This window comes from Sminthopsis crassicaudata, chromosome 5 (genome assembly GCF_048593235.1).
Source record: "Sminthopsis crassicaudata isolate SCR6 chromosome 5, ASM4859323v1, whole genome shotgun sequence".
In the NCBI taxonomy this organism is placed as follows: domain Eukaryota; kingdom Metazoa; phylum Chordata; class Mammalia; order Dasyuromorphia; family Dasyuridae; genus Sminthopsis; species Sminthopsis crassicaudata.
In genome coordinates, this window is record NC_133621.1 from 223,254,722 (window position 1) to 223,278,666 (window position 23,945).

At 44.1% G+C, this 23,945-nt stretch overlaps 1 protein-coding gene across 2 annotated transcripts in view; it reads right to left on the minus strand.

The window, feature by feature from the left end:
* The window catches only part of PDE1B (phosphodiesterase 1B), a 36,398-nt gene that overhangs the window by 2,220 nt on the left and 10,233 nt on the right, over positions 1–23,945 (minus strand). The window contains exons 1-14 of one of the 2 annotated variants that reach the window (XM_074270118.1): positions 18,486–18,640; positions 10,567–10,680; positions 9,513–9,695; positions 8,364–8,430; positions 7,902–8,018; positions 4,648–4,788; positions 3,856–3,956; positions 3,616–3,741; positions 3,265–3,366; positions 2,113–2,233; positions 1,555–1,636; positions 1,152–1,260; positions 656–756; positions 5–126 (exon numbers count right to left, since the gene is read on the minus strand). In XM_074270118.1, coding sequence (XP_074126219.1) covers positions 26–126; positions 656–756; positions 1,152–1,260; positions 1,555–1,636; positions 2,113–2,233; positions 3,265–3,366; positions 3,616–3,741; positions 3,856–3,956; positions 4,648–4,788; positions 7,902–8,018; positions 8,364–8,430; positions 9,513–9,695; positions 10,567–10,680; positions 18,486–18,538 — 1,518 coding nt within the window. In that variant the 5' untranslated portion in view covers positions 18,539–18,640 and the 3' untranslated portion in view covers positions 5–25. Of the gene's footprint in view, positions 1–4; positions 127–655; positions 757–1,151; positions 1,261–1,554; positions 1,637–2,112; positions 2,234–3,264; positions 3,367–3,615; positions 3,742–3,855; positions 3,957–4,647; positions 4,789–7,901; positions 8,019–8,363; positions 8,431–9,512; positions 9,696–10,566; positions 10,681–18,485; positions 18,641–23,945 lie in introns of those variants that run through there. The other variant, XM_074270117.1, reaches the window with a different exon arrangement.

The following is a 23,945-nucleotide window of genomic DNA, read 5'->3' on the forward strand; positions in this document are numbered from 1 at the left end:
TCACCTGAGCCAGGGGCCCAGGCAGCTAATCCAGGTTCCCATTCTGGTTGAGCTCCTCGGCAGGCGATGAAGGAGCCTCCTCATCACACGGGGACAACTCGTCGATGGAAGTCTGATTGGTGATGCCTGAGACAGGGATGGATGAGAGATGGATACTCTCCCTCCCAAGTCCCAGGCCATGGCCTTCTCATCTACTTCCCTTCTAGGCAGACACCTATCTAACTTACATCCCACAGGAGAGAATCCTTCCAGCATCTCAAAAATCTGCTCAGTCCTCCCTTCAGTCCTCATCCCAGGCAACCCTCCCTGGGGTCCGTTTCCCCATTTGAAACTAGCAGACAATAAGACTTCAAATACCTGCCTCACAAGGCTGACTGAAAGGACACTTGAATCTTTAGCTATTATTGGTAATATTTTCATGGTATCTTGACTGTCCCCTTCCTACAATCTAGCTTGACGGTCTCCTATTTCATTTGCAAAGCAATTCTCTCTTGTTCTGCCCTCCCCACTTAGGTGGGGAAGGGGACAAGGGGACTAGGATCCCAGAAGGGCTAAACCTCTCCCCTGTCCCCAATTTAAGGAAAAATAGAATCAATATTGGCCCCACTTCCTTTTCTCTCCTGTTTCTCTCCCCCACCCAGGACCTGATACGTACCACTAGCAGCTCGTTCCTTCCATTTCTGTTTGTTCTCCTGGATGTACTTGGACCAGGTGGTACGAAAGCTGACCAGGTCAGGGTTGAGGTCACCCGGTTCCCTAGAACCATCCAGAGAGAGCTGACACCCAAGGGAAGTCCCAGCCTAGGCAGAAATCTCTTCCCCTTACTCCCACCCCCACCCAATCCCATGGATCTTGGATGACTCCCGGAATGTTGGACCTGGCACCAAATGAATGGGAGACTACTTTCTGGCTCATTACTCTTCCCTACCCCCCCCCACAACTTTAGAACATGGCCAAGAGGAAAGGGGAAGGGAGGAGAAACGACCAAAAAATAATAGAAGTAGAAATCAGTTATTAGTGCAACATGAATTTGACCCCTGTGTCTTCCAGATCTATCTGCCTTCTCTATGGGCCTCCCTAACACTCAAAGCCAAAGGACCCGGACATCCCTTGAGAGCTGGACACTGAAGGTTCCTCCCAGTAGCCCTCACCTAGGCTTTGGCTTTGTCTTGGAACCCTCATCAACCAAAGGCTGAACGCTCTTCTCAGCCACATCAGTCAGAACAGAGAAAGTGGGCTCCACAATGAAGTCAATGAATCCTGCAGGAGTAGGGGAGAGGAAAGATCAGGGAAAAAGTTAAACCAGGGAGTGAAGGTGCGGTGATGGTCCTGATTCAATTCAAAGCAGGAACTAGGGGCCTCCCATACAAGAAGGCTTAATAATCAATCAGCCCCATGGAGCCCTATTTTACCATGGCTCAGGTGAAGTCAGATAAGGTTTAGAAATCAGCTGGCCCTGGCTTCAGGAAGTCCCCAGCCCTGGCCTTCATTTTCCCCCACTACCACCTCCCACCCCCCAACCTCTCCTCCCTGCAAAGCCTGGTGGTCACTCACCGATTTGGGACTGAGCCACCAGGGTGGAAGTTCGGTCGCAGAGTGGGGAGAAGGGCAGGCCCAGCTCTGCCTCTTTGTCCCCCTAGGAGAAAGAGGGGAGGTAGGGGGAGATAGAACATTCCAAGCTAATCTGAGGCTTTTCCAGGTATAAACTAGGGGTCACTGGGAGGGGCAAGGCAAGGGCTCAGGGGCAGGGTTGGGGAGGGAACCATTGAAAAGGAAAAGAGGGACTTCAGAGCAATCTCTGGGCCTTTCATTTGAAAATCTAAGTAATATTCAAAGGAGCTCCAGTTATTATTGTCTTTGAATATGCAGAGTAAAACAGTTTATTCCCATTGATGAGTATTCAATCCTGAAAGAGCAATTACAAGGATAGTGGATATTCCTATAAAATACAGAGGTGGGGGAAAGGAACTTGGGATCAAAAATCAATTGAAAAGCCCAGACCATCCCCACCACCTCATTTTCCTGCTTTTTGTCTCCCTTTTTTAGTATGGGCAAAAGAAAGTTCCTATAAAAGAAAGACAGAGAAACAGAACAACCACGTTGATCATATACCTGTCGGAAGAATTCTTCCATGAGGGCCTTGGTCCACCGACTGTGGACTGACCATTGCTTGGTAGGGTGGCTAATATCAGCAGCATGGAGCAGGAGGGACAGGGCCTTGGACTTGTCAATCCTGAGGTGTGAAAAGTGGGCCTTTCTTGAGAAGAAACTTTAGGACTCCCATTCTCACACAACCTCAGGACCTGCCCGCTCCCAGACACATACTCAAATAAGAAACATCATAGCTTTTTGGGAACTTCTTCATGCAAATAAATTCAGACTAGAAGACTGTCCACACACAGAATTAGATATAGTATATATGTGTATATGCATGATATATTTAGTCATAGGTGCATGTACACATGTGTGCCCATGAGTATATTTACATAGGTCTATGTGTGCGTTGTATACATGTATTGTGCATAAATGTGCATATATGTATGTGTGCCCCCAAGTATACTTACACAGGTCTATGTGTGCATTGTATACTGTATTGCGTATAAATAAATATGCATATATGCATGCGAGTGTATATAACACATATTCAGGATCTGTGCACCCACATGCTCAGATTTGAAGTCAGATTTTTCTAATACTTTACCTGATAATGTTAACTTGGTCTACCCCAACTCTCCCATTCTTACATACACATATATAATCAATCAACAAACATTTATTAGCACCTACTGTGTGCCAGGCACTGTCCCAGGTGCTAAAGATACCAAAAAAGGGGCAAAAAAATTGGTCCCTGCCCATATGAAAGACCCAAGTACTATCTAATTTTGCACCCAAGATAATCCACACATATATTTAAGTAAAACCAATAGTAATACTGCAGCCCTGCATTTCTAGAATGTTTTTGTGTGTCCCCCACTGGGCCTTTATGGAGCATGATTTCAGATATGGAAACAGAAAGATTTGATCAGGTGAATGGTCACTGTGTGGTGAAGATGAGACTGAAACTCAGCTCTCCCAGCCCAGGACCTCCCCAGCACAGGTAGACCTGTGTGCACATTTGCACACACTCATATGCACACATATCCCATACATGTATGTAGTGGACATTTTCACATAGATCGCACCATCCCTGCAGGGGAGTACCAGGCACAACATGAACTCCCCAGTGCTCTGACCCGAGCCCAGCCTCCCCTCTTGTTTGCCCACCTCTCCAGCTGCTGCAGGGAAGTCTTCATGGACTTAACCTGCTGAAAGTGACAGGACATGTCTGTGGCCAGCACCATCTCGATGACCAGGGATCGAAGCTCTCTGTGCAAAAAGACAGACAGGTTTCAGAGCCATACCTCAAGCCTGGAAGGCTGGGGGAGAAGGATGGAGTAGAAGGGCTGGGAAACTGAGTCAGAAGAAGGGATAGATCTTTCGGCCTTGATAGAGAGCTCTTTCTCCAAGCTCTGGACTCCACAAAAAGAGTTCAGAATAAAAATAAGGGTAGAGGATGGAAAAGGGAAAGGGGTCTGCATTAAGCATTTCCAAGAGGGAGGAGGAGTGGTCACCCACACAAACTCATCCTTGGTGAGATTGATAAAGATGTTCATCTCATCATCCTGCATCATTCGGAAGACAGAGCTAATGTGGTGATTCTCCAGCACTGAGCGGTCGTTGTACAGGATAGCACATTCTGACCTAGGTGCCAAAGGACATTGGTATCAGCCCCCTGCCCTAGGAGAGAACGCTCCCAAAGCCTTTATCCTTTCTGGCTCTCCCTCCCTCACCCACAGCCCAGCCTAGGCCCCTCACTTGGTCTGGATGTGGAAGCTATTGGTGGTGCCTGTGTGCTCGTAGTCATGGATGGCAGCGGCAAAGATGATGGCCAGGACCTCAATCTCTGACAGGCAGTGCTGAAGGGAGAGGAGAAAAGGGGGAAGAGAAATCAGGTCTTGGGGATCCTGGGGAGGCTACCTGAGACAGCTACCTACCACAACATCCCTTCTTCCAGACCCTGGGGCAAAACTCTCAACCACCTTGATTTCCTTCTGGAAGATGAACTTTTACATTAAGGAAGAGCATAACAGGTAATAACTGTTTGCATTTTACACCGAAGGACCCAAAGGTTTTAATGCAATTTTGTTTCAGAAACTTACCACTAAATCTTTTGGAACATCCTGGATGAGCCTTAAGACTTGCAAAGGGCTTTACAAATATTATTTAACTCTGTCCTCACAACAATCTACCTAAAGGTAGATGCCATTATTACCTCCATTTTACAGATGAAGAAACTGAGGTTAAAAGAGTTAAGTGACCTGCCCAGGAGTCAAAGAGTAAGCTTTTCAGGCGGATCTCATATCTGGTGCCCAAATTAATTATATCACCTCCCTGAGACTTTCTGAGGTTTCAGCTCCCCTGAAAAGGTCCAAGATGATCTGATTCCCTGCAGACCTCCTCATCCCAGCTATCCCTGTACTCCCTTCACAGTCTAAGACAGTTCTCCAGGAAACTCACTAAGTTAAGGAACAAATTAGAAACGCGAGAAGATCACACTGCTTTCTATGTCTCATTTCCTCTGGGGGCTGTGTATTAGGAGATACCTACCACCATCCCAGTGCGGAGGAGGAAGCAGTGGACCGTTTGGGTGACATCAGCTGCGTGAATCTGGTTATGGTAGGGATTCTTGTACTTCCCATAACCCACCTCCAGGGCATCCAGGAACGTCATTAAGAACACAGTGGGAAGCTGCAGCAGAAAGGTTGCAAGTTAGACTCAATGAAGAGCTGTCCAGGAAACTGGTGGCTGAAGAAGGGGAAGAGGAAGGTCATCTTCCCAGGATGAGGGAAGATTAAAAGGAAGAAAGATCCTCCTTTTTCCTCCCAGCATTCAAATATGGAAGAACTTTCATCAGGCATAATAGAAGGAAGGACATCATGACCTTGGCAAAGGTTTTTTTCACCTAAGAGGGAGAACTACAATGTTTTCCCTATCCCTCCAGCAATAACAGGTGCTTTATTCAGCTGTTCCTAGTCCTGTCCCTATTTCTGTTCCTGTGTGCATACCCCATTATACTGAATGCTTCTGAAGAATAAAGATTTGTGGGATCCTTCCCATCCTGGGCAGGGTAGATTTCCAAGAGTCCACAAACTTGGATGGAAAAACAGCTTTATTTTCACTATCTTTGGGGATTTTGTGATCCTCTGTATCTTTGGCATTTTATTTTGTGTATTTAAAAATCATCCCTTGGAAAATCATCCTTAGATTTCACCTAAGGGGTCCACCATCCATGACACCCAAAAAAGCTTTAAAACCCATGCTTTAGATCCCAGCTTCTTACTGTGGGTCATAACCCCATATGGAGTCTCATAACTTAATGTGGGGGTCATGAAATTATAATTTATTATCAGTATATGTTTGATTTGTATGCTTATTTTATATACCCATATAAATGTCTATGCCATAAAAATTTCTAAGGCAAAAAAAGTTTAAGAAGCCTTGTTCTAGATGACCCCCATCATTTGAGGAGGATCTAAAGTAGGGGTGAACTGAGGAGGTGTCAACCTGGATTTAGGAAGATTGATTTGGAGGGCTGTGGATGGGTGGGTGAGTAATAAGGGAAGATAAAAGCCTTAGACCTATTCCTCCTACCATTCAGTCTTCCAGACCCCAAAGCCAAACCCCTCCAAGCCCTGGAGGGCTGTGCCCCAAATACAGAGAATTCAAAAGAACCGTTTCCATGGCAACTACCCAATTTTTTTTTAACGTTGCCATGGTGTCTCTTGGGGTGGGAAGGTGGGGAATAAGAGAAAGAAGAACCAGAGAGAGGCCAGGTGGCTCATGGAAGGAACAAAGATAGGGAAAGAAGGTTCAGACCAAAGTTTCCATAGTTGGGGGTAGCCCAAAAGAATGTTGTTCAGAGGAAAAAAAAAAAAGAAAGGGGTCCTGGAATCTTAATGCTAGAGATAAAGGGATCTAGACAGAGCCCAACAAATAGTTTTGTTTTTAACCTGGAGATTTCAAGACATCATGGTCCCTGAAGAGCTAGAAACAGAATTTAGCTGGATTTGGTTTCTGGTTTTGTGAGGACTAGAGACAGAGAGGGAGTCTACCAAATTATAACTACCTCACATTTCTATTGTACATTAGAGTTTACAGAGCTGTTTCTTTACAACAATTCTGTGGGTTAAGTAATTCAAGCGTTATTATCATCTCCATTCTTTGGATCAGGAAAACTGAGGCTTTAAAAGGTTATCATGCCTTGCCCAAGGTTACATGAACTTCCAAAGGAGAAAATCAGGACTAAAATGCAAGACATTTTTCAAATGTCATGCTCCACCTTGATATTCTTGCTTCTGGGGAGGGGAGGTGGGATTTGGAGGAAAGGATGTACAAGACTGGGACAGGAGGGATGAAGGTCAGCCATCATGAGGAAGTTTTTGTTCTGCAAGGCTGGTCAATGACCACAGAAAGCTATGGATTTTCATTCTCTTGTAAGAATAAGGGGATTAGGCTTTAAAGGGAGCGCTTAAACCCTGGACACATACTCCCTGGCCCTGCTGCTAGGCAGATGTAGTTAAGAATTCAAAAATGAGACACATTCTCACTTTCTCTTCCTCTCACTCCCTTCTCCCCCCTCTCTTTTTCTGTCTCTCTGTGTCTTTCCCTTTCTCTATCTCTCTCTCTGTCTCTGTTTCTCTCCCTGTCTACACACACACACACACACACACACACACACACACACACACACACACACAATCTATCCCTATAAAAGCAGAATTTAACTAACCCTCTCGGAAGGATTAAGAGAGACTCCACCTAATTCCCCTCTCCAACCAAACTCCTACACTGGCTGCACACAAACACAGCAACCTCTCCAGCTGCTAACATCAACCCTCTTAGACTCCAAGTTTACCAAACAATCTCCATAGCAATAGCTCCACCTCTAAATCTCAGAGACAGCCTTCTTCCTCCCTCCTCTTGACTCCCTCCTCCCCTAGACACATTTTTCCTGCCTTTCTAAATGACTTTTCCATGAGGATGAAATTCTTCCTGCCCAGATTCCCAAGAGATGCTCCCTCCACTGGGTCCCAAAAGAGGAAGGATTTTAACCCTTGAACACATCTCCTTTGGCCCAGCTGCTAAACAGACTTGGCTCTAGCTCTCTCCTCTGCACATTCTCAACTCAGCTTACTCTTCATGAAAGTTTCTTGGACAGAGACCAGAGCTTAAAAATTATTAGATTTTTTTCTTCTTTTTTTAACTCAAGAGAGGGGTCTCTTGGAGAACATCTGGAGATGGTCTGATGGTCCCAGATGGCAATATCTGGCGTCTGCCTTCAACCAAGTCTAGGAGAAACCTGGAAAAGAAGTTTAGGAGGCTCTAGGGGATAGGGGGAAGGGAAGAAGCTATAAAGAATTAGGATGGAAACCTTAAAATTCAGCCTAAAGAAAAGAAGGTAAAGGTGAAGACAAAGCCCAGGACAGATTCTGAAGGGAGAATCTCAAGAGGAGGGGGAGCCCTCTTTTTTATTACCAGAGAAAGCAAAACAACACAGAAAGGACTGAACAAAATAGCAGATGACAAGAATATTAGTAGTCAGGGGCCTCTTCCTCCTGGTCCAGGTTGAATGATGATGTCAAGAAAATCTCTTGTCCTGGAGATCTTTTAATTTTGAAAGAAAAAGATAGGGTAGACAGACAGAGATAAACACAAGACATAAAAACAGAGACACAGAGAGAGACAGGGAGGAGGAGGAGGAGGAGAAGAAAGAGAGAGAAAGAGACAGAGAGAAAGAGACAGAGAGAGACAAAGAGACAGAGACAGAGAGAGACAGAGAGACAAAGAGAGAGACTTCTGACCTTGAAGCGGCTGATAAGATTGTGTCGAGTCAGCAGCTCAAAGACAATGGTCCTCAGGGCATGGTCTTCTGCCACCCGGTTCAGGGCAAAGACATCAAAGCACCAATGGTCCAGGCTCTGTGTGAAGACCATAGATTAGGCAGACCATTCCAGGGGAGCAACCCAGAAATAAGAGGGATATTGGGAATGGCTTCCCAGTGGACAGAGAAGGGAAGGAATGAAGGGAAGGAAAAAAAATTAAAACCAAGCTTCTCCTTCCCTGGCCATTTCTGAGGACAGAAGAGACATGGAAGCAGGTATCCATGGAGGAGTGCAGCCTCCTTGGAAAGGAAGGATGGTGGGAAGTTATACCAGGAAATAGGGGAATTCCTCTAAGAAACAGTTGGTCAGTGGACACAAACTTTGATCCCCTCCCTTTCTTCCCAATGCTTTCAGCTCCCTACCAGCTTCCTAGAGCATCACCTTAAGACAGTTGATAACGGCATTGGAGTAGGTGGGACCCACAGAGGTGTAGGTTCTCCGGAACATCCTAGGGGAAGGAGAGGAAAAGGTGTGATGGGGAATAGAGGATAGAAAGGTAGGGGGATATTTTAGGAAGTGGAGAGTATGAGAGTTTGTCATGAGAAAAAAAGATATGAGAGGTTGATGGCAAAGGGGTGAGGATTGGTAAATGGAAAGTGACATATGAAAAGAAGTATTGGAAAGAATAATTAAGGGGATGTTGATATAAGGAGTAGGGTAAATAATGAGAGGTCTGTGAAGTGCATATAAAGATATGAAAATCAGATTGAGGGGGAATATAGATATATCTATCTATACATATTACCCATATAAATACTTTTGTTGTTCATTCATGTCAGTTGTATTCAATTCTTCATGACTCCATGACCCCATGACTTCAGAATCTCCAGTTTTCTTGGCAAAGTTATATTAGAGTCATTTGCTATTTCCTTCTGCAGCTCATTTTACAGATGAAAAAAACTTAGGCAACCAGGGTTAAATGACTTGCCCAGGGTTACCCAGGTAGTAAGTGAAGCCAAATTTGAATTCAGGAAGATGAATTTTCCTGACTCCAGGCCTGGAGATCTATCACTGTACCACCTAACTGATTACATGCAGTCATGTCTACATTATGCCATAGCAATCAGATGAAAATTGAAAAATCTGTTAATAAACAGGTTGTCTTGCCATCTTGCAATTGTGCAAATCTGAGTTTCACAGAATTTCAGCACTAGAAGGGATCTTCGTGACTGCCCTAGTCCAAACCATGCCTGAAAAAGAATCCCTTCCAATACATCTACCACAAGAGATACCCTAATTTTCAAGTCCTCCATTGATGGGAGAGTATTACCCTACCTCACTGTACCACCTAACTGATCACATGCACACACACACACACACACACATACATACACCCATGGAATATAAGAATATGAGAATAAGGGTACAGGGGAATAAAGAGGCAGGTAGGCTGAGGGAATTAGGTAAGAACAAAAGGTCTAAAGAAGCCAGAATGGATGATAAAGAAACTAGAAGAGATATAATGTGGAAGAGTCAATGGGGCTAAGAGAAGGAGGAATATGGGAAGGGGTTGTATAGAGAAGACCTCACCGCTCCACAAATATCCCAGCCTGCACAGCGTGGACAATGCTTCGGAATTTTGGCTTCTCCTCTGCTCGTCTCCCCTTGGCTCGAGCCTGTTGGGTGAAGGTGGATGCCAGCCAGTCCCTAACCTCTGAGGGCACTGCATCTGAACGGAGCTCCTGTAACTCATCTTCAGTGTCCAGTATTTGTCTAAAATACAGGATAATAAGGAAAGGATAAGCAAGAAAGATCACCACAACCCTCACTACCAACTTGATCCCTACTACCTCCATGGGAATGCCAAAAAGCATAAATTAGGAGTCTTACTGGAGTTTTCTCATCTTGTTCCATCTCTAGCTCTGTTAATATGTGTCTCTGGTTATTTCTTCCTCTTTGAGTTTGTGAGAGTGAGAGTGAGAGAAAAAGAGAGAGAGAGAGAGAGAGAGAGAGAGAGAGAGAGAGAGAGAGAGAGAGAGAGAGAAAAAGGAGAGAGAGAGAGAGAGACAGAGAGAGAGGAGAGAGAGAGAGAGAGAGAGAGAGAGAGAGAGAGAGAGAGAGAGAGAGAGAGAGAAATAGAAAGATATACAGACAAAGACAATGAAGAAACAGGGAGAAGAGACAGACACAATCAGAGTGAAACATGGAGAGAGACAGAGACTGGGAGGAGAGACAGAGTGGCAGAAGAGAGAAAGACAGAGACAGAGAGATATGGAGAGATAGAGATAAAGGAGGGAGAGAAGGGGAAGAAGGGAGAGAGACAGATAAACAGACACAAACAGAGAGAGAAAGTGAGACCAAGAGACAGAGACAGAGATAGAAGGAAAGAAAGTCTCTGCATTTCCTTCCCATTCTGATGTATCTCCATCTGTTTTTTCCTTCTTTTTATCTTCCTGTATCCCTATCTCTCCCTATTCTCAGATTGGTACCTGCCTGTATTTCTGGCCTTTATCTCTCAATAATCTCTAACTGCTCTTCTGTCTTTGTCTCCTTTTCCTCTGCTCTCTGTCTGTGTCTAACATCCTGTACCTACCTCTTGTCTCTATTGCTCCCCATCTTTGCTCCCTCCCTAAGATATTCTCACCGTGTTTCATCAATGTAGACAGCCTCCAAGAGTGAAGCTGTATATTCCAGGTTCTTCTTCAGCTCCTCAACATTCACTTCCCCATTCTCCAGCTGCTTGACCATGTAGCGCAGCCTGCAGGAAGGAAGAGAGAAGGAAGGAGGGAGCACAAACCTCAGAAATTGTCCCACCCAAGGTCACTGCTAAGCATGTTGTTTATTCAGGGTTAACGTTAAATCCCAAAATGGCTCCCTCAGGCCTCCGATCTACTTCTGGGCCACTCCCCCTCATCTCCTTTCCCTGAAAACATGTCCACAAGTTCACACAAATAAGAACCTTTGTAAAACGTGATTACTCAAAAGACCTCATTCATTTACATCAGTTTTTCCACACAATAACCTTATAAGGGAGTCACTGAAAATATTATTATTATCCCTACTTTACAGATAAGAAAACTGAGGCTCAGAAAGTTTGAGTGGCTAGGGCAAGATCATACTGGAAAGAGGCACAGATACACATATACATAGTCCAGCATTGTATTCTTTGTAATACATCCTTTTCTAAACAATAAAAACCCTGGTTCTAGTTTTGACACTTTGTGACCCTGAGCTGGTCATTCCTAAACCTCTGTTTCCTCACTTGTAAAATGCAAAATGCAGGGGTCAGATTAAATGATCTTCAAGATTGCTTCCAGCTCTTGTCCTACTTCACTAACTTCACTGCATCCCCAAAACAAAAAAAAAAAAACAAAACAAAAACATTCCTTCAGGATTATATAATAACCACTCACATTTCTATGATACTTTGTGGCTTACAAAGAACTTCCCTTCTTTGTAGCAGTATGGGAAGCAGACAGTGCAATATGATAAAATTCATTCTGATCTACTTAGCACAATGCCTGATACATAGTTCTTGAAAAAACATTTATTGACTGACTGATCTTTCACTGATTTGTCCAGGGTCATAAAGCCAGCAGGTGTCAAAAGAAATTTTGGATCCCAAGACTTCAGATTCTAAGATCCACCAGCATACTTTCCATCATACCTCCCAGCCCCATTCATTTGTTGATTTGGATATTAAAAAGCAGAGTAGTCTAAAGGCATTAGAGAAGCAGCTTGATCCAGTGGGAAGACAGGCTGACCTCAGAGTTAGGAGAGCTCTGAAATGAAATCTGCCTCTTAACTATATAACCATGGATACTTAGAACTGTGAATATTAAACTGAAATGTTAGCTTCTCAGAACCTCAGTTCTCTCTGTATAGATGAGAGATAAAATGGCGGTAATACTTGTTACTCTTACCTAAATTCAGTTTTCAGGAGGATAAATGAGATAATTATGTACTTGCAAACCTACTTGGATTTTTAAAATCACTGATTTTGACCCTGCAAAAAACTCTTTATAGACATCAGTTATTATTATCGTTAATTTTACATTAGGCATTCCCACCTGTAAATTCTGTAATAAAAAAAATTTTTCCTACACTCAATACACTCCTTGCATTTGGAAAAAAATGTGGGGCACTCGGATTTGCAAGTCACTGTAGTCCTGTCCCAAACTCTAAGACATTTAGAGTGCAGACAAACTCACTCACTCTTTCTCTCTCTCTCTCTCTCTCTCTCTCTCTCTCTCTCTCTCTCTCTCTCTCTCTCTCTCTCTCTCTCTCTCTCTCTCTCTCTCTCTCTCTCTCCCTCCCTCCCTTCCTCCCTGTCTTTGTCTCTCTGTTTCTCTGTCTCTGTCTCTCCTCTCTCAAAAAAGAAAAGAAAAAAGAAAATTAAACTGCTCTCTCCTGCCAAAGAGACCTCATCAGCTAAGATTCCAGTATTCGTTAACCACCAAAGAGCATCCTAAACCTTGCCTACTGTCTATGTCACAGCAAGTGTCCATTTAGGTTGAGTTACTGCAGCCATCCCCTTGTCTCTACATCTGTCAGTTTTCCCCAAAGCACAAATGCCAACACACACACACACACACACACACACACACACACACACACACACACACACACATACACACACACAAAATCCATTTTGAGTTTATACATATTTAAATGTTCCTGTGTGTACATTGCAGGGTGAGGGTAGAGTACTTGTTCTATTGGGACATAAAAAGATAAAAAGTACAATCTCCTCACATCAAACATCATTGCAGAGATCTTGCCCTATTGAGGGATCTTCTTTGACATTTAACTTCAATCTTTACTATTGTATAGAGTGGGAGGGGAGGAAATGGAAGAAATCCTTTTTAGTTTGGCCCATAAGAGCTTAAAGAGGTAAACTTTCTTCAGTCTCTCTCCCAACTTAATACCAAATTCTGGGATGAGGTGAGGGACTGAGGGATTATCCTCATCAGACAGGCATCCTTTTCCACTGAGCGGGGAGGGGAGAGACTGAAGTCCAAATAACTTCATGAGTCAGGGTAGGAAGAGAATGAGTCAGGGAAGGAAACTAAAATTCCTTTAGGAAGTTGGGGGAAGGGAGATAGAAAGAACAATGGTATTTCTGATCAGAAATCCCTCTGGAATACTGGGATCCCAGTCTTTTAAGAAGCCTTGTTCCAGAAAGCTCCCAAATCTCTCTACTAGGCACCACACACACACAACTAACATTTCTGGAATGAAGAGAGAGAGAGAGAGAGAGAGAGAGAGAGAGAGAGAGAGAGAGAGAGAGAGAGAGAGAGAGAGAGAGAGAGAGAGAGAGAGAGGCAGGGGGAGGGTTGATAAGAGATAAAAAGACAATGAACATCCCCTTACCTCTGCCCTTGGAATGGAGTGATCCTGAAATCTTACCTCCATCCTTATGTTATGAAGAAAGAAAAAAATGGGCAGCTAAATTGTGAAGTGGATAGTGCACTGGCCCTAGAGTCAGGAGGATCTGAATTCTAATCCCTGCCTCAGACACTTAATACTTACTAGCTGTGTGACCCTGGGCAAGTCACTTAATCCCACTTGTGTCACAAAAGAAAATTTAAAAAAAAGGAAAAAGGAAGAACATGTGTCTTGGAGACTTGAAGCACATTCTTCATTCTCTACTCAAGCTTCTTACACATAAACACTTATATTGAGGAAGAAGTAATGACCCACTTGACTATGTGGGGAGACCCAGAGGAAAAAAGGCATCTCTCTGGAGCTCACTCAAGAGAGTATGAAGTAGTAAGGGAATAATTTTCCTTTCCAGCTGACTAGAATTAAGGTTATCTTTCCTTCCTTCTCTATCTGTTCCCTTGCCAGGCACCCAACCCATCCTGGGATACATACCTTAGATAGGATCCGTAAGAGATCTTAAAGAGGAAAATTTTCTTCAATCTTTGAAGGGGGGTACTATATGGCATATACACACACACACCCACTCCTTGTCCTAATGTTATCAGAATCCTCCACTTCCTTAGCCCTATACCTCATCCCTTCCAGTCTCCTACTGAAGGTCAGTGCCCTTGGTGTTCTATGATACAAAGCCAATTCCTTTGGTGACTGTGTTGTGTTTTTTTTTTTTAAGAGCAGCTAAGTGACACAAAAGATAGAGTGCTGGGATTAGAATTATGAAGATTTAATTTCAAGAGTTCAAATCCAGCCGCAGACACTTACTAACTGGATGACCTTGGACAAGTCATTTAACTTTTACTGCTTGCCTCAGTTTCCTCATCTATAAAATGAGATGGAGAAGGAACTGGCAAATCATTCCAGTATCTTTGACAAGAAAACCCCAAATAAGGTCAGAAAGAGTCAAACACAAATGAATGGCAACAATGGCAACAATGCTTTTTTGCAATAAGCACGCAGCTATTGATGCCCAAAGAACTTGAGTCTAATCATGCCTATTTGTGCATATTTCTTCTCCCCTCTCAATGCCAACAGCCTCTCTCACTTTCCATCTCAAATAAAGGTGACCTCAAGTCCCAGACTAGTAAGGATAAAAGTCAGGGAGATACCTACAGGTGCTACAGGAGCAGCTATTCTGCCTGAAGGCAGAACAGAGAGCAGCAATGGCCCCAGTAAACACAGGACACTTTCTATAGGACCTTAAAGGCTGGACTTCTTGTGATAATAGTTCATTATCTTGGAGAGATTCTAAGACCTCATGAAAGATGATCTGTGCTATAGTGAAAAGAATGCTAGATTGAAGTTCTAGGTTCAAATTACAACTTTTGCTACTTACTCGAGTCTACAAGAAGCATTTTCTATCTGAGTTGCTTCAGACAAAACACCTCATTTATAAAATGACTTCTATCCTACTACGCAGCTCTGGAATGATTAAGGCTTGAACTCCATCTGTATTTATCCCTTCCACATCATGGACATGAGGAGCACAGTGCTCTTTCAATCTGAAAAATCCACATAAAATTTTTTGGCTCTCCCTTTAGAGAAGTCAGAATTATTATGGCATTAAAAGATAAAATGTTTTGATATTGTACAATATTATACATAGATGTTATGTATTTCTGAGTTTCTAAACTTTTTCTATGTCATTTGCTGGCCTTAGTATGTTGTCTGCAGCTTCTGCAAAACTCTCCAAAAATTCCCATTTAATACCTTATGCTGACCCAGAATATATCGAAACTGCGATAAGGAAAATTGCAATGTAGAGGGGATAAATGTAGTTCTAGCAAGAGCTGGGCTAAGCAGGTGTGCTGATATAGCATCATTATAAATTCATCTCCCTCATCCTGAATTTTTAGAAACCATCCTCCTTTTGCTATTGGTTCATGTTCCCTGATCTCATTCCCCCATCAGCCATGTGACAACTGCCATGGGAGATTCTTTGTATGAAAACTCTATGTAAACCCAGGCCCCCAGTGGCTCTGAGCCTTCCACTGGAACATATATCCCACTCTGCATCTACAATACTACTCGGCATGCTTCCCGATAAGATAGTAGAGGCAAGGGAGACCACATGTGACTCTATCCCTGACTGCATCTGTCCATTTTCTCCCATGCTGCTCTTGGCTGTAAGCATTAATAAAACATTGTAAACCATTCCAGTCTTGCTTTGTACCATTCATCTAGATTCTGCCTTGAATTTGTGTGATTTATAGGATCTTTAAGATCTCCACCAACTTTAAGGAAGTTAAATCCTTTCTGGCAATTGCCTCTGAAGTTCTATTTGATTCTTCCAGCCAAGAAGCACTGAGCAAAACTGAACCCAGGAGAGGAGATCATTCTATCCTAGGGCAAGATGGCTGGAAGGAAGAAGTATTATTGGCCAGGAGGTCACCTCAAACACAGCTTCTTCTTTAACCCTACAACTGAAACACACAGTTTCTAGGGAAAGACTTCAAAGGAAGATGAGACTGAGGACTGATCTTGAATTCTCTCCACCTTTTGGTTCCTCCCTTTAATCTCAGTCTTGATCCTGCCCAGAAGCTCTTGTCTGTCTGGTTCTTGCTGAAATTTCAACATAACACAATCCAGATGCACAGAAAGAAAAAGAGCATGAGATAGAGACAGGATGGGGGTAGGGAAGTGACTGAAAGAAGGACATAAAGGAGGTTGGGAAGATTCAGATCTTAAACATGGTCCTTCCAAAGTCATCTCATCCATTTTCCTGACTGGTACAAATTTGCAATCTGTTCTTGTCTTTCTAAATGCTTCTAAGGAAGAAGTGTTCACTTCCCCATCCCCCAGAGCTTTTACTTCACTATGTTCTTGATCAAGAAAACTTTCCTGAAATTTACACTTCACCACACCTGTTACCATTTCAACCCATTCTCTTTGGTACAACCTTCAAAGAAAAATAGTTTCCCTTTCTCTGTTGAAGAACAGACCCAGAGAATCTTAAAGAACCCACTAATTTAGTTCTCCCTGGGTTCTTTTCAGGACCAACTTTCCCTTCCCCAGATCCCTTTCCCTTTCCTCTCCCTTTCTTCATCTCCATCTACTTCCCTCCCCTCTATCCCTCTCTTCCATTGTTATCCATCACCTCTGCCCAGTGCAATCCTCAGCCCTTCCCTCCTGCCATATCTCTATCATCTTCAGCAGAGCTTGGTCTCTCCCCATATTGCTGAACACCCAAATGAGTTTGAAAAAGAGGTATAGAGCTAGCTGAATTGAGAGTAAGGAGATCTGGGTTCAAATTCCAGTTGCAACACAAACTAGGACATAACTTTGGACAAAATTCATCTCAGTCTTCCCATCTGTGAAAAATAAGAATACTTCACTTTTATATGAGATCTTTGTGTCAAGATCACACAGCTAATAAGCATTAGAGCAGAGATGGAAATTCAAATCACTCCTAACTCCAAATCCAGAGCCCCAACTCAGTCACTAAAGTTGCTTCTAGCTCAAGAATTCTATAAGAATATAAAGCAATAGGCTCAATCAACAAGCATACCTGAAAGGCTTACTTACTCTTCTGTACCAGGCACTCTGCTGAATTAGATAAAAACTCAAGAGCTCCCCTGCTCTAGAGGAACTTATATTATAAAGGGCCAGACAATGTGTATAGGTTTATATGAGAGATACAAGAGACAAGGAATCTTTTAAAAAGAAGGTACCAGCAGGTAGAGGAGAGCAGGAATATTTAGGAATTTTATGCAGAAGATGGCAGCTAAGCCAAGTCTTGAATGAGAATCCTGAGGTTCAGGAGATAGATGTGTGAAGAGAAGACATTCTAGGCATGAGGATGGACATTGTAAAAAATAATAATAATAATAAACAATTAGCTCACATAATTGTTTTATGGTTTGCAAAGTACTTTATAAATATTATCTAATTTATTCTTACAATCACCTTGGAAGATAGGTATTCCCATTTTAGAGCTGAAATTATGCCCAACAGAGATTGGAATGCCTTGTCTGGAGTAAATATGATAAATATCTGAGGTAAGGTAGATAGGTGGCACAGTGCCAGACCTGGAGTAAGCAAGATTGGAATCCAAATCCAACTTCCGACACATTGATCCTGGGCAAGTCACTTAACCATTTGCCTCAGTTTTCTCACTTGTAAAATGAGCTAGAGAAGGCAATGGCAAACCACTTCAGTATCTTTGCAAAGAAAACCCCAAAAAGGGTTACAAAGAGTCAGATATGACTGAAAATGAATAAATGAAAATCTGAGGTAGGATGTGAATTCAAGTTTCCCTCATTCCAAGTCCAGAGATAAAATGTGAGGATAATAAAGGATTTAATTAATTAATCAAACCAAAAGTATTAAGTGCTTACTATGTTCGTGGTATTATGCTTGACCCTGGGGATACAAGAACAAAGAATGAAACAAACCCATTTACTTATGGATGTGGAAACTGAAGCCTACAGGGGTTACATCACTTGTCTAAAGTAAAAAGTAATGAAACTGGAATTTGAACCTAAGGCATACATTTGATTTAAAAGTGTCCACTTCGGGGAGTTAATTAGAAAATAACTCTTTTCTGGTGAAACGGACCGGAAAGAAGGAAGGACAGGACATAAAGTTCTGGAAATCCTATCCTTTAGAGAATACCACTTTCTCTTTTGGACATCTTTCCCCCGGCCCCAAGTCCTCCATTTTTCTGAATCCTCTATTGTCTAGAAGACTCTCCTAATTTATCCTAGTAGTTGATTAATTGTTCTTTCGTAGTTGATGGGTCACTGTGGGGAAAGGGAAATCATCCATACATAGGATTGTTTGATGTGGGTCAGGATTGTCTTAGGTGGAAGGAACTTTGGGGTTCCTCTGGAATTCTACAAGTTGGATGAGGAGGTACAAGGGCTAGCGATTGGGAAGGATCACTAAGAAGCATAGTGAAAGTCTATTGTCATAGGCAGAGGTGGGGTGGAAAGGGAAAGTGGGGGGAAATTGAGGGGTAGGAAAAACAGAGGCAGGCGTCTGGATAAAATAACTGCCAGATTCTCTGTGTGTTTTCCCACAGCTGCTAGAAGCTGTTAGACCTTGGATCTCACCCAAACTACATCATTGTTCTGGTTCACGGGGACCTGAAGCACCCCAACTAGTCTCCTTCCCAGCTCCTACCTGAGGATGGGGCCCTGGAGATGACTCCTCTGCACAGGTGTAGGGGTGGCCATGGAGTCAAATCCCTTCTCTGGAGGACAAACCTGGGCTCATCGGACCCACCTGGTTTCCTCTCTGAGTCCCCTGCTCGGCAAAGCTTTGCCGAGACAACTCTGGGGTTGGGAAGAGAAAAAGGCCAGGGGGTGGGGAGGTGGGGAGTGAGGGCCGCTGAGACAACCCACAGGAACTGGGTGAGAGGCCTGGGATGAGAGGAAAGTTTCACATCTGAATCAGACCAAAAACAAGAAACTGTTCTCAGAAGAATCTCAGAAAGGACAAAAATAGCCCAGCCCAGCCCAGCTCCAAAGAGAGGGGACTGTTCTTCTTTGGGGAGGAAAGAGAAGGAAAGGGAGGCGGAGGAGGCAGGAATTAGGGGAGAGGCTCAGGGAATCTCGCTGCAGGGGAAGTATCCCCCGAACGTCCGACCGAGGCTAGGCCCGGGCGTCCCAGCTTCCAGGTGTCAGTGAGCAGCAGTTCTAACTGCTCCTTTACTTGGTTCAAACCCCAAATCCCGGAGGGCCTGCTGTGGTTAGGGGCCACAGTAATGGGCCTTGTTAACAGCTGGAAGGGGAAGACGAGACTGGAGGGGGAACTTCCCCGTTCCCTCCAGCTGAGATGGGCGAAAACTGGAAAGAGGAGGGAGGAGTGAAATTGGCGGCAGCCAGAGGGATTCCTTCCCCTTAATCCAGGGGAGAGGAAGGCTGCGGGGACAAGATACATTTGGCTACAGTAGCGGTTGTTCGGCCCGGGGGCAGAAGCATGAACTGACTGCAGAGCCAGGAAGTTTTGCACCCCGATCCCGAGGTTTACTCCGAGGCTGGAACAAAACAGAAACTAGCCCCACCAAAAACTGGAAAGGGAGCGCGGAGGTGGGGGAGGAGCAGAGGTGATGCGGCGGCGGGCGGCGAAAAACGCACCAGCACTAGAGACCCATGGTGAGCCTGGTTAGCCCGGAATCCCAGGCTGCTTTCTGATTGGCTAAGGGGTTCAAGCCCCCGCCCATCCTCTGGTTGTCTGTAAGATGACATCATTATTAGGAACCAAGATGCGGCCTCCGATTGGTTTGCCCATGGCGTGGGAGGGGCCAGGATAGAGTGGCTTGGAGGGAAACTAAGCTAGAAGCAGGGGTGATTTTTAGGATAGAAATTGAAATGGAGAAATAACGGGGAAGGGGCAGAGGGCAGGGATGTTGCAGCAGTGGGTGGAGGACTGGAAAGATGCATTATCTAGTCTTGTGGTAAAACCAGATAGTTATACACTCTTAGACTTCAGACCGGAGGCAAGAGATTAAATTGGGATTTTAGGGAGAATCTTTTTGGTCAACTGGTTAAAGGAATTCGGGCTTAGATAAATTTTAAAAGAAAGGGCAATCAGGAGGGGGGCGGCTATGTGGCGCAGTGGATAGAGCACCAGCCCTGAAGTCAGGAGGACCCGAGTTCAAGTCTGGTCTCAGACACTTAACACTTCCTAGCTGTGTGTGACCCTGGGCCAGTCACTTAACCCCACCCTCAGGGAAAAATAAAGAATTTTAAAAAGAAAAGAAAGGACAAGTAGGAGAGCACCAGCGCTAGAGTCAGGAGGACTGAGTTCAAGACTTACTATGTGATCTGGACAAGCTCCTTAATCTTGTTAACTTAATCTTGTTTGATTAAAATTACAAAAAAAAAGAGAAAAAAAGCTGATGCGCCTTCTATAATTGAAAGGCTGAGAAGAGAGAGAGAGAAAGAAAGTTCTCTCTCTGTTCAGCCTTTCCGTTATAGAAGACGCATCAGCTGTGTTCAGAGTACACTGTGTGACCTTCTCAAGGGACTGGATTTGAAGCCTGGACCTGAGTTTGAATGTAGGCTCAGTACTGTTATGTACCTGTTGTGACTTAACCCTAAACACTTTGGACATTAATTTTTCCATCTCAGCAAAGTGATGGAAATAAAGCTGTTTTCTAAAGGCCCAGATAACTCTAAATAATAAGAAGCTGTCATTGGCTCCTTAGTCTGGTGTGGAGGCAGGAAACTCAGCTCCAAGAAGAAGCGTGAGTTTTGGTCTCCCATGGAATATTATGAAGGACAGAAGGCCCAGCCAGAGGGAACTCCCAGGGTGAATAGCTCCGATCTACTGGTCCAACCAATCCTGTGCTTAGCACATCCCTGCCATTTTTGGAATCGGGCAGGCTTGGGTTCCTTCTGATTGATACTAGCTATGTGACATGGTCATTCAGTCGCTCAGTCTCCCTCCTTCCCCCAAGTCCTCACTCCTCAGGCAACTCCCTGAGCCCGCAAGTTATAGAACCTGACAGATTTATATCTTTGGGAGAAACTCCCCAGCAGGAGTTCCCCTTCAGTGATGAAAGCATGAGAACATGCACTCACACATACACAAGATGCTGCAGGAGGATTTAGACTTCCCTAGGACTTACCTTTTGCTGTACCAATATGCTTGAGGGAAAATAGAAATTCCTGAGGAAAATAAAACAGCAGCCCTTGGCTCTGGCCCCAACAGCATCCTAACCACACAGACCAACCTGGGCAGCTTTCCAGAAACAGCTCCTCCCTCCCTCAGACCAGCCGCCTCCTTCTCCCTTATTCCTTGACCTCCTAAACCTCCAAGGAAGGCAGCTTACCTCCAGCCCTCCAGGTGTGAGCTAGCAAGGCCTTGGTCTAAAAGAGACTTAGATCATCCCATTCAACTTTCTGCCTTATATGACCAAACAGTTCCCAAACGATGAGACAATATCGCGTCTAATAAAATCCTCCAGAGATGCTGATTCTACCTGTTAGGTCCACTCCTGGCTGGGTAGTGGATAGAGAGGGCTACACTTAGAGTCAGGAAGCCTGATCCTTCCGCAACCATTAACTGTGTGAAGCTGGCTTAATTTTCCCATTTGTACAATACAGAGGTTGAATAGGGTGGCCTCCCATATGCCTTAACAGCTCTAAATCTGTGATCCTAAAACCTGTTGCTGCTGGGAAGTTCCTTCTTATGTCTAGCTTAAATCTACCATGCCATAATTATCAAGTACCGGGCTTTCCTGAGAGTAGTAACCCATACCAAAGCAAACACTCTACTGAGCCTAAAGTACACAATGACAAGGTAATGCTGATACCTAAATGCTGATGAGGCATGTCTCCTTTCATACCTACCTAGAGTAAGATAATAGTAGCTTAACTCAATTCAATAAAACCTCCAGAAAATGAGGGTCTTCTTATACAGTAGGTGCTTAATAATGTTCACTTGAATCTAGGATAAGAAAAGTTATCAAGTTCTGTTTGTATTGGGGAAAATGCTATCCGCCTACAGGCAGGGGTAATCCCAGCTAAGGTTAAATGTGCTACCTTTTTTCCAGTCCCTACGAAATTGGAGATGAATTAAGTGTCTTCCCCATTCCAGCCAGCACCAAAATCCTCCACCTGTGCCCAAGAATAGAGACAGCAAGGGAGCCTAGTGAATAGAGCACCAGACCTAGAATCAAGAAGACTAAATGTGTCTTCAGATACTACCTGTGTGATGCTGAGCAAATCACTTAATTTCTGTCTACCTCGGTACCCCCACTTATAAAATGAATATAATAGCAAAACCTAACTCCTCAGGTAATTAGGATTTAAAAAAAAGATTAATATTTATGAAGTGTTATATAAATGCTATTATTGTTAATATCAATGATTATAATAACAAAGGATGATTGTTAATAGCAATTAAAGATGAGGAAGGCAAGGTGTGCATTATTATTGTCATTTTCACAGCTGAGAAAGCAGACTTTCAGAAAAATTACAGCTAAGTTCAGATACAGAGGAACATTAAGGAGAAGGTAGTTTTGGTTGGTGAGAGGAGCAACCCTACATGACAAGGGTCCCTGAATATAGCTAAAAAGAGGAAGATGAGGAAAAGTGGGACTCTGCTTGATGAGCCCCTTCCCAAGATCCTGATCTATTTGCATCTTTTTGCCCACTGGTCCTTAATGTCAAACTACAAATCCAACCTACCCCCACCCCACTCCTTTCTACCCCTCTATACTATCCTGATGGAATAGGAGGGATAGGAAGTAAAATAGTGACAAAAGTCCATTGGAAGGTGAACAGATTTAAGATCTGGGGGACTGGGAGCTCCCCAGTAGCCACCTGGGTCCAAGATTCACATTCCTCCCATCAGTCTCACAGTGCCCTTACTTTCCATAGCTGTGCCCACATCCCCAGCTCTGGCAGCTGGTTGGGCAGAGTGGCGGGGGCGGCACCAAGAGATAAAAATAACCCCCTGGTGGCAGAACTGGGGGAGCCATCCTGAGAGTCAGCAGGGCCCAATAGTGTTAAAGCACTAATGGAGGGGAGCAGAGGAACCAATCATGGTCTAACATAACTCAAGGGGAGAGAGGCAGGGGCTGGGGTGGGAGGACAGTTGAGGAAAGAATCAGGGGCTGGGGCAGAGAAGCTGAAAAGAAGTGAGGGAAAAAAGGAGAAAGAGTAGGGGCAATAGGGACAATGACAGTTTCTAGAGATAAGACGAGAGCTAAAAGGAAGTATTCAAGCTATCATTACAGCTTAAAACAGCTCTCCTCTCATCCTTTCCCTGCTGCTACACCCTGCCCTCCAAGCTCTGTTATCTACCTCTTGACAAGAACATGTTTCCGACAAGTGTCCCCTGCTCAGGCTTCTCGCTATTTCTTCTCTACTCAGGTCAGATGAGGACCGAGGGCTGGACAGCTAAAGAGCTAGGAAGCAGAATGATCACAGCATCCTGGGATGGAGCAATGAGAACCCTCCACATACAAGAGCCACATTTCCCAACAGCTTGAGGCTTTGCTGGGAGAAGAGACTAGGGGGAACGGAGAAGGAGAGAGATGTGTGGAGAAGAACCATATCTTCAGGAGCTACAAGGGAAGAGGAAATCTGTCTCCAACTCACATCCTCACTTGGGGGTCCCCTTTTCCTTCCTTCTCAGTACTAATTAACCGCTTGTTCAGCCACTCTCCCCAAAGACTATCTCCCCCCAGCTGGTGATACCTCCTCCATAGCAGATGCCCAAGACCCAGGGGGCTCAGCAGACTTTGGAGGGAGACCCTGAATGGGAGCAGAAGGAGGACATGGGGAAAGAGATTCTACCTCTGAGTAAGGGACGGCCTGGCCTAAAAACAGCTCAAGGTGGCAGCATGAGCTCCTGACTGGGGAATAGATAGCTTGGGTCCCTTTTCCTAAACTACAGTTTATTCCACACATTTGGCTTTCTTCCCATAATCTAGATCTGACCAAAGAAGGCAGAGACTGAGTTAATTTAAGGAGGATAAAAACCAACTCTAAAGTCACAGTCCGGCCTAAGATTCCTAAACATATGGCAGATATTCATTGATTCAATTGGGGTATAATGCCAAGAAGTTCCCTTCAGTGTCTAGTCTCAATTAGTTTCTCTAAAAGCATGATTCCAGCAAAGGGAGAG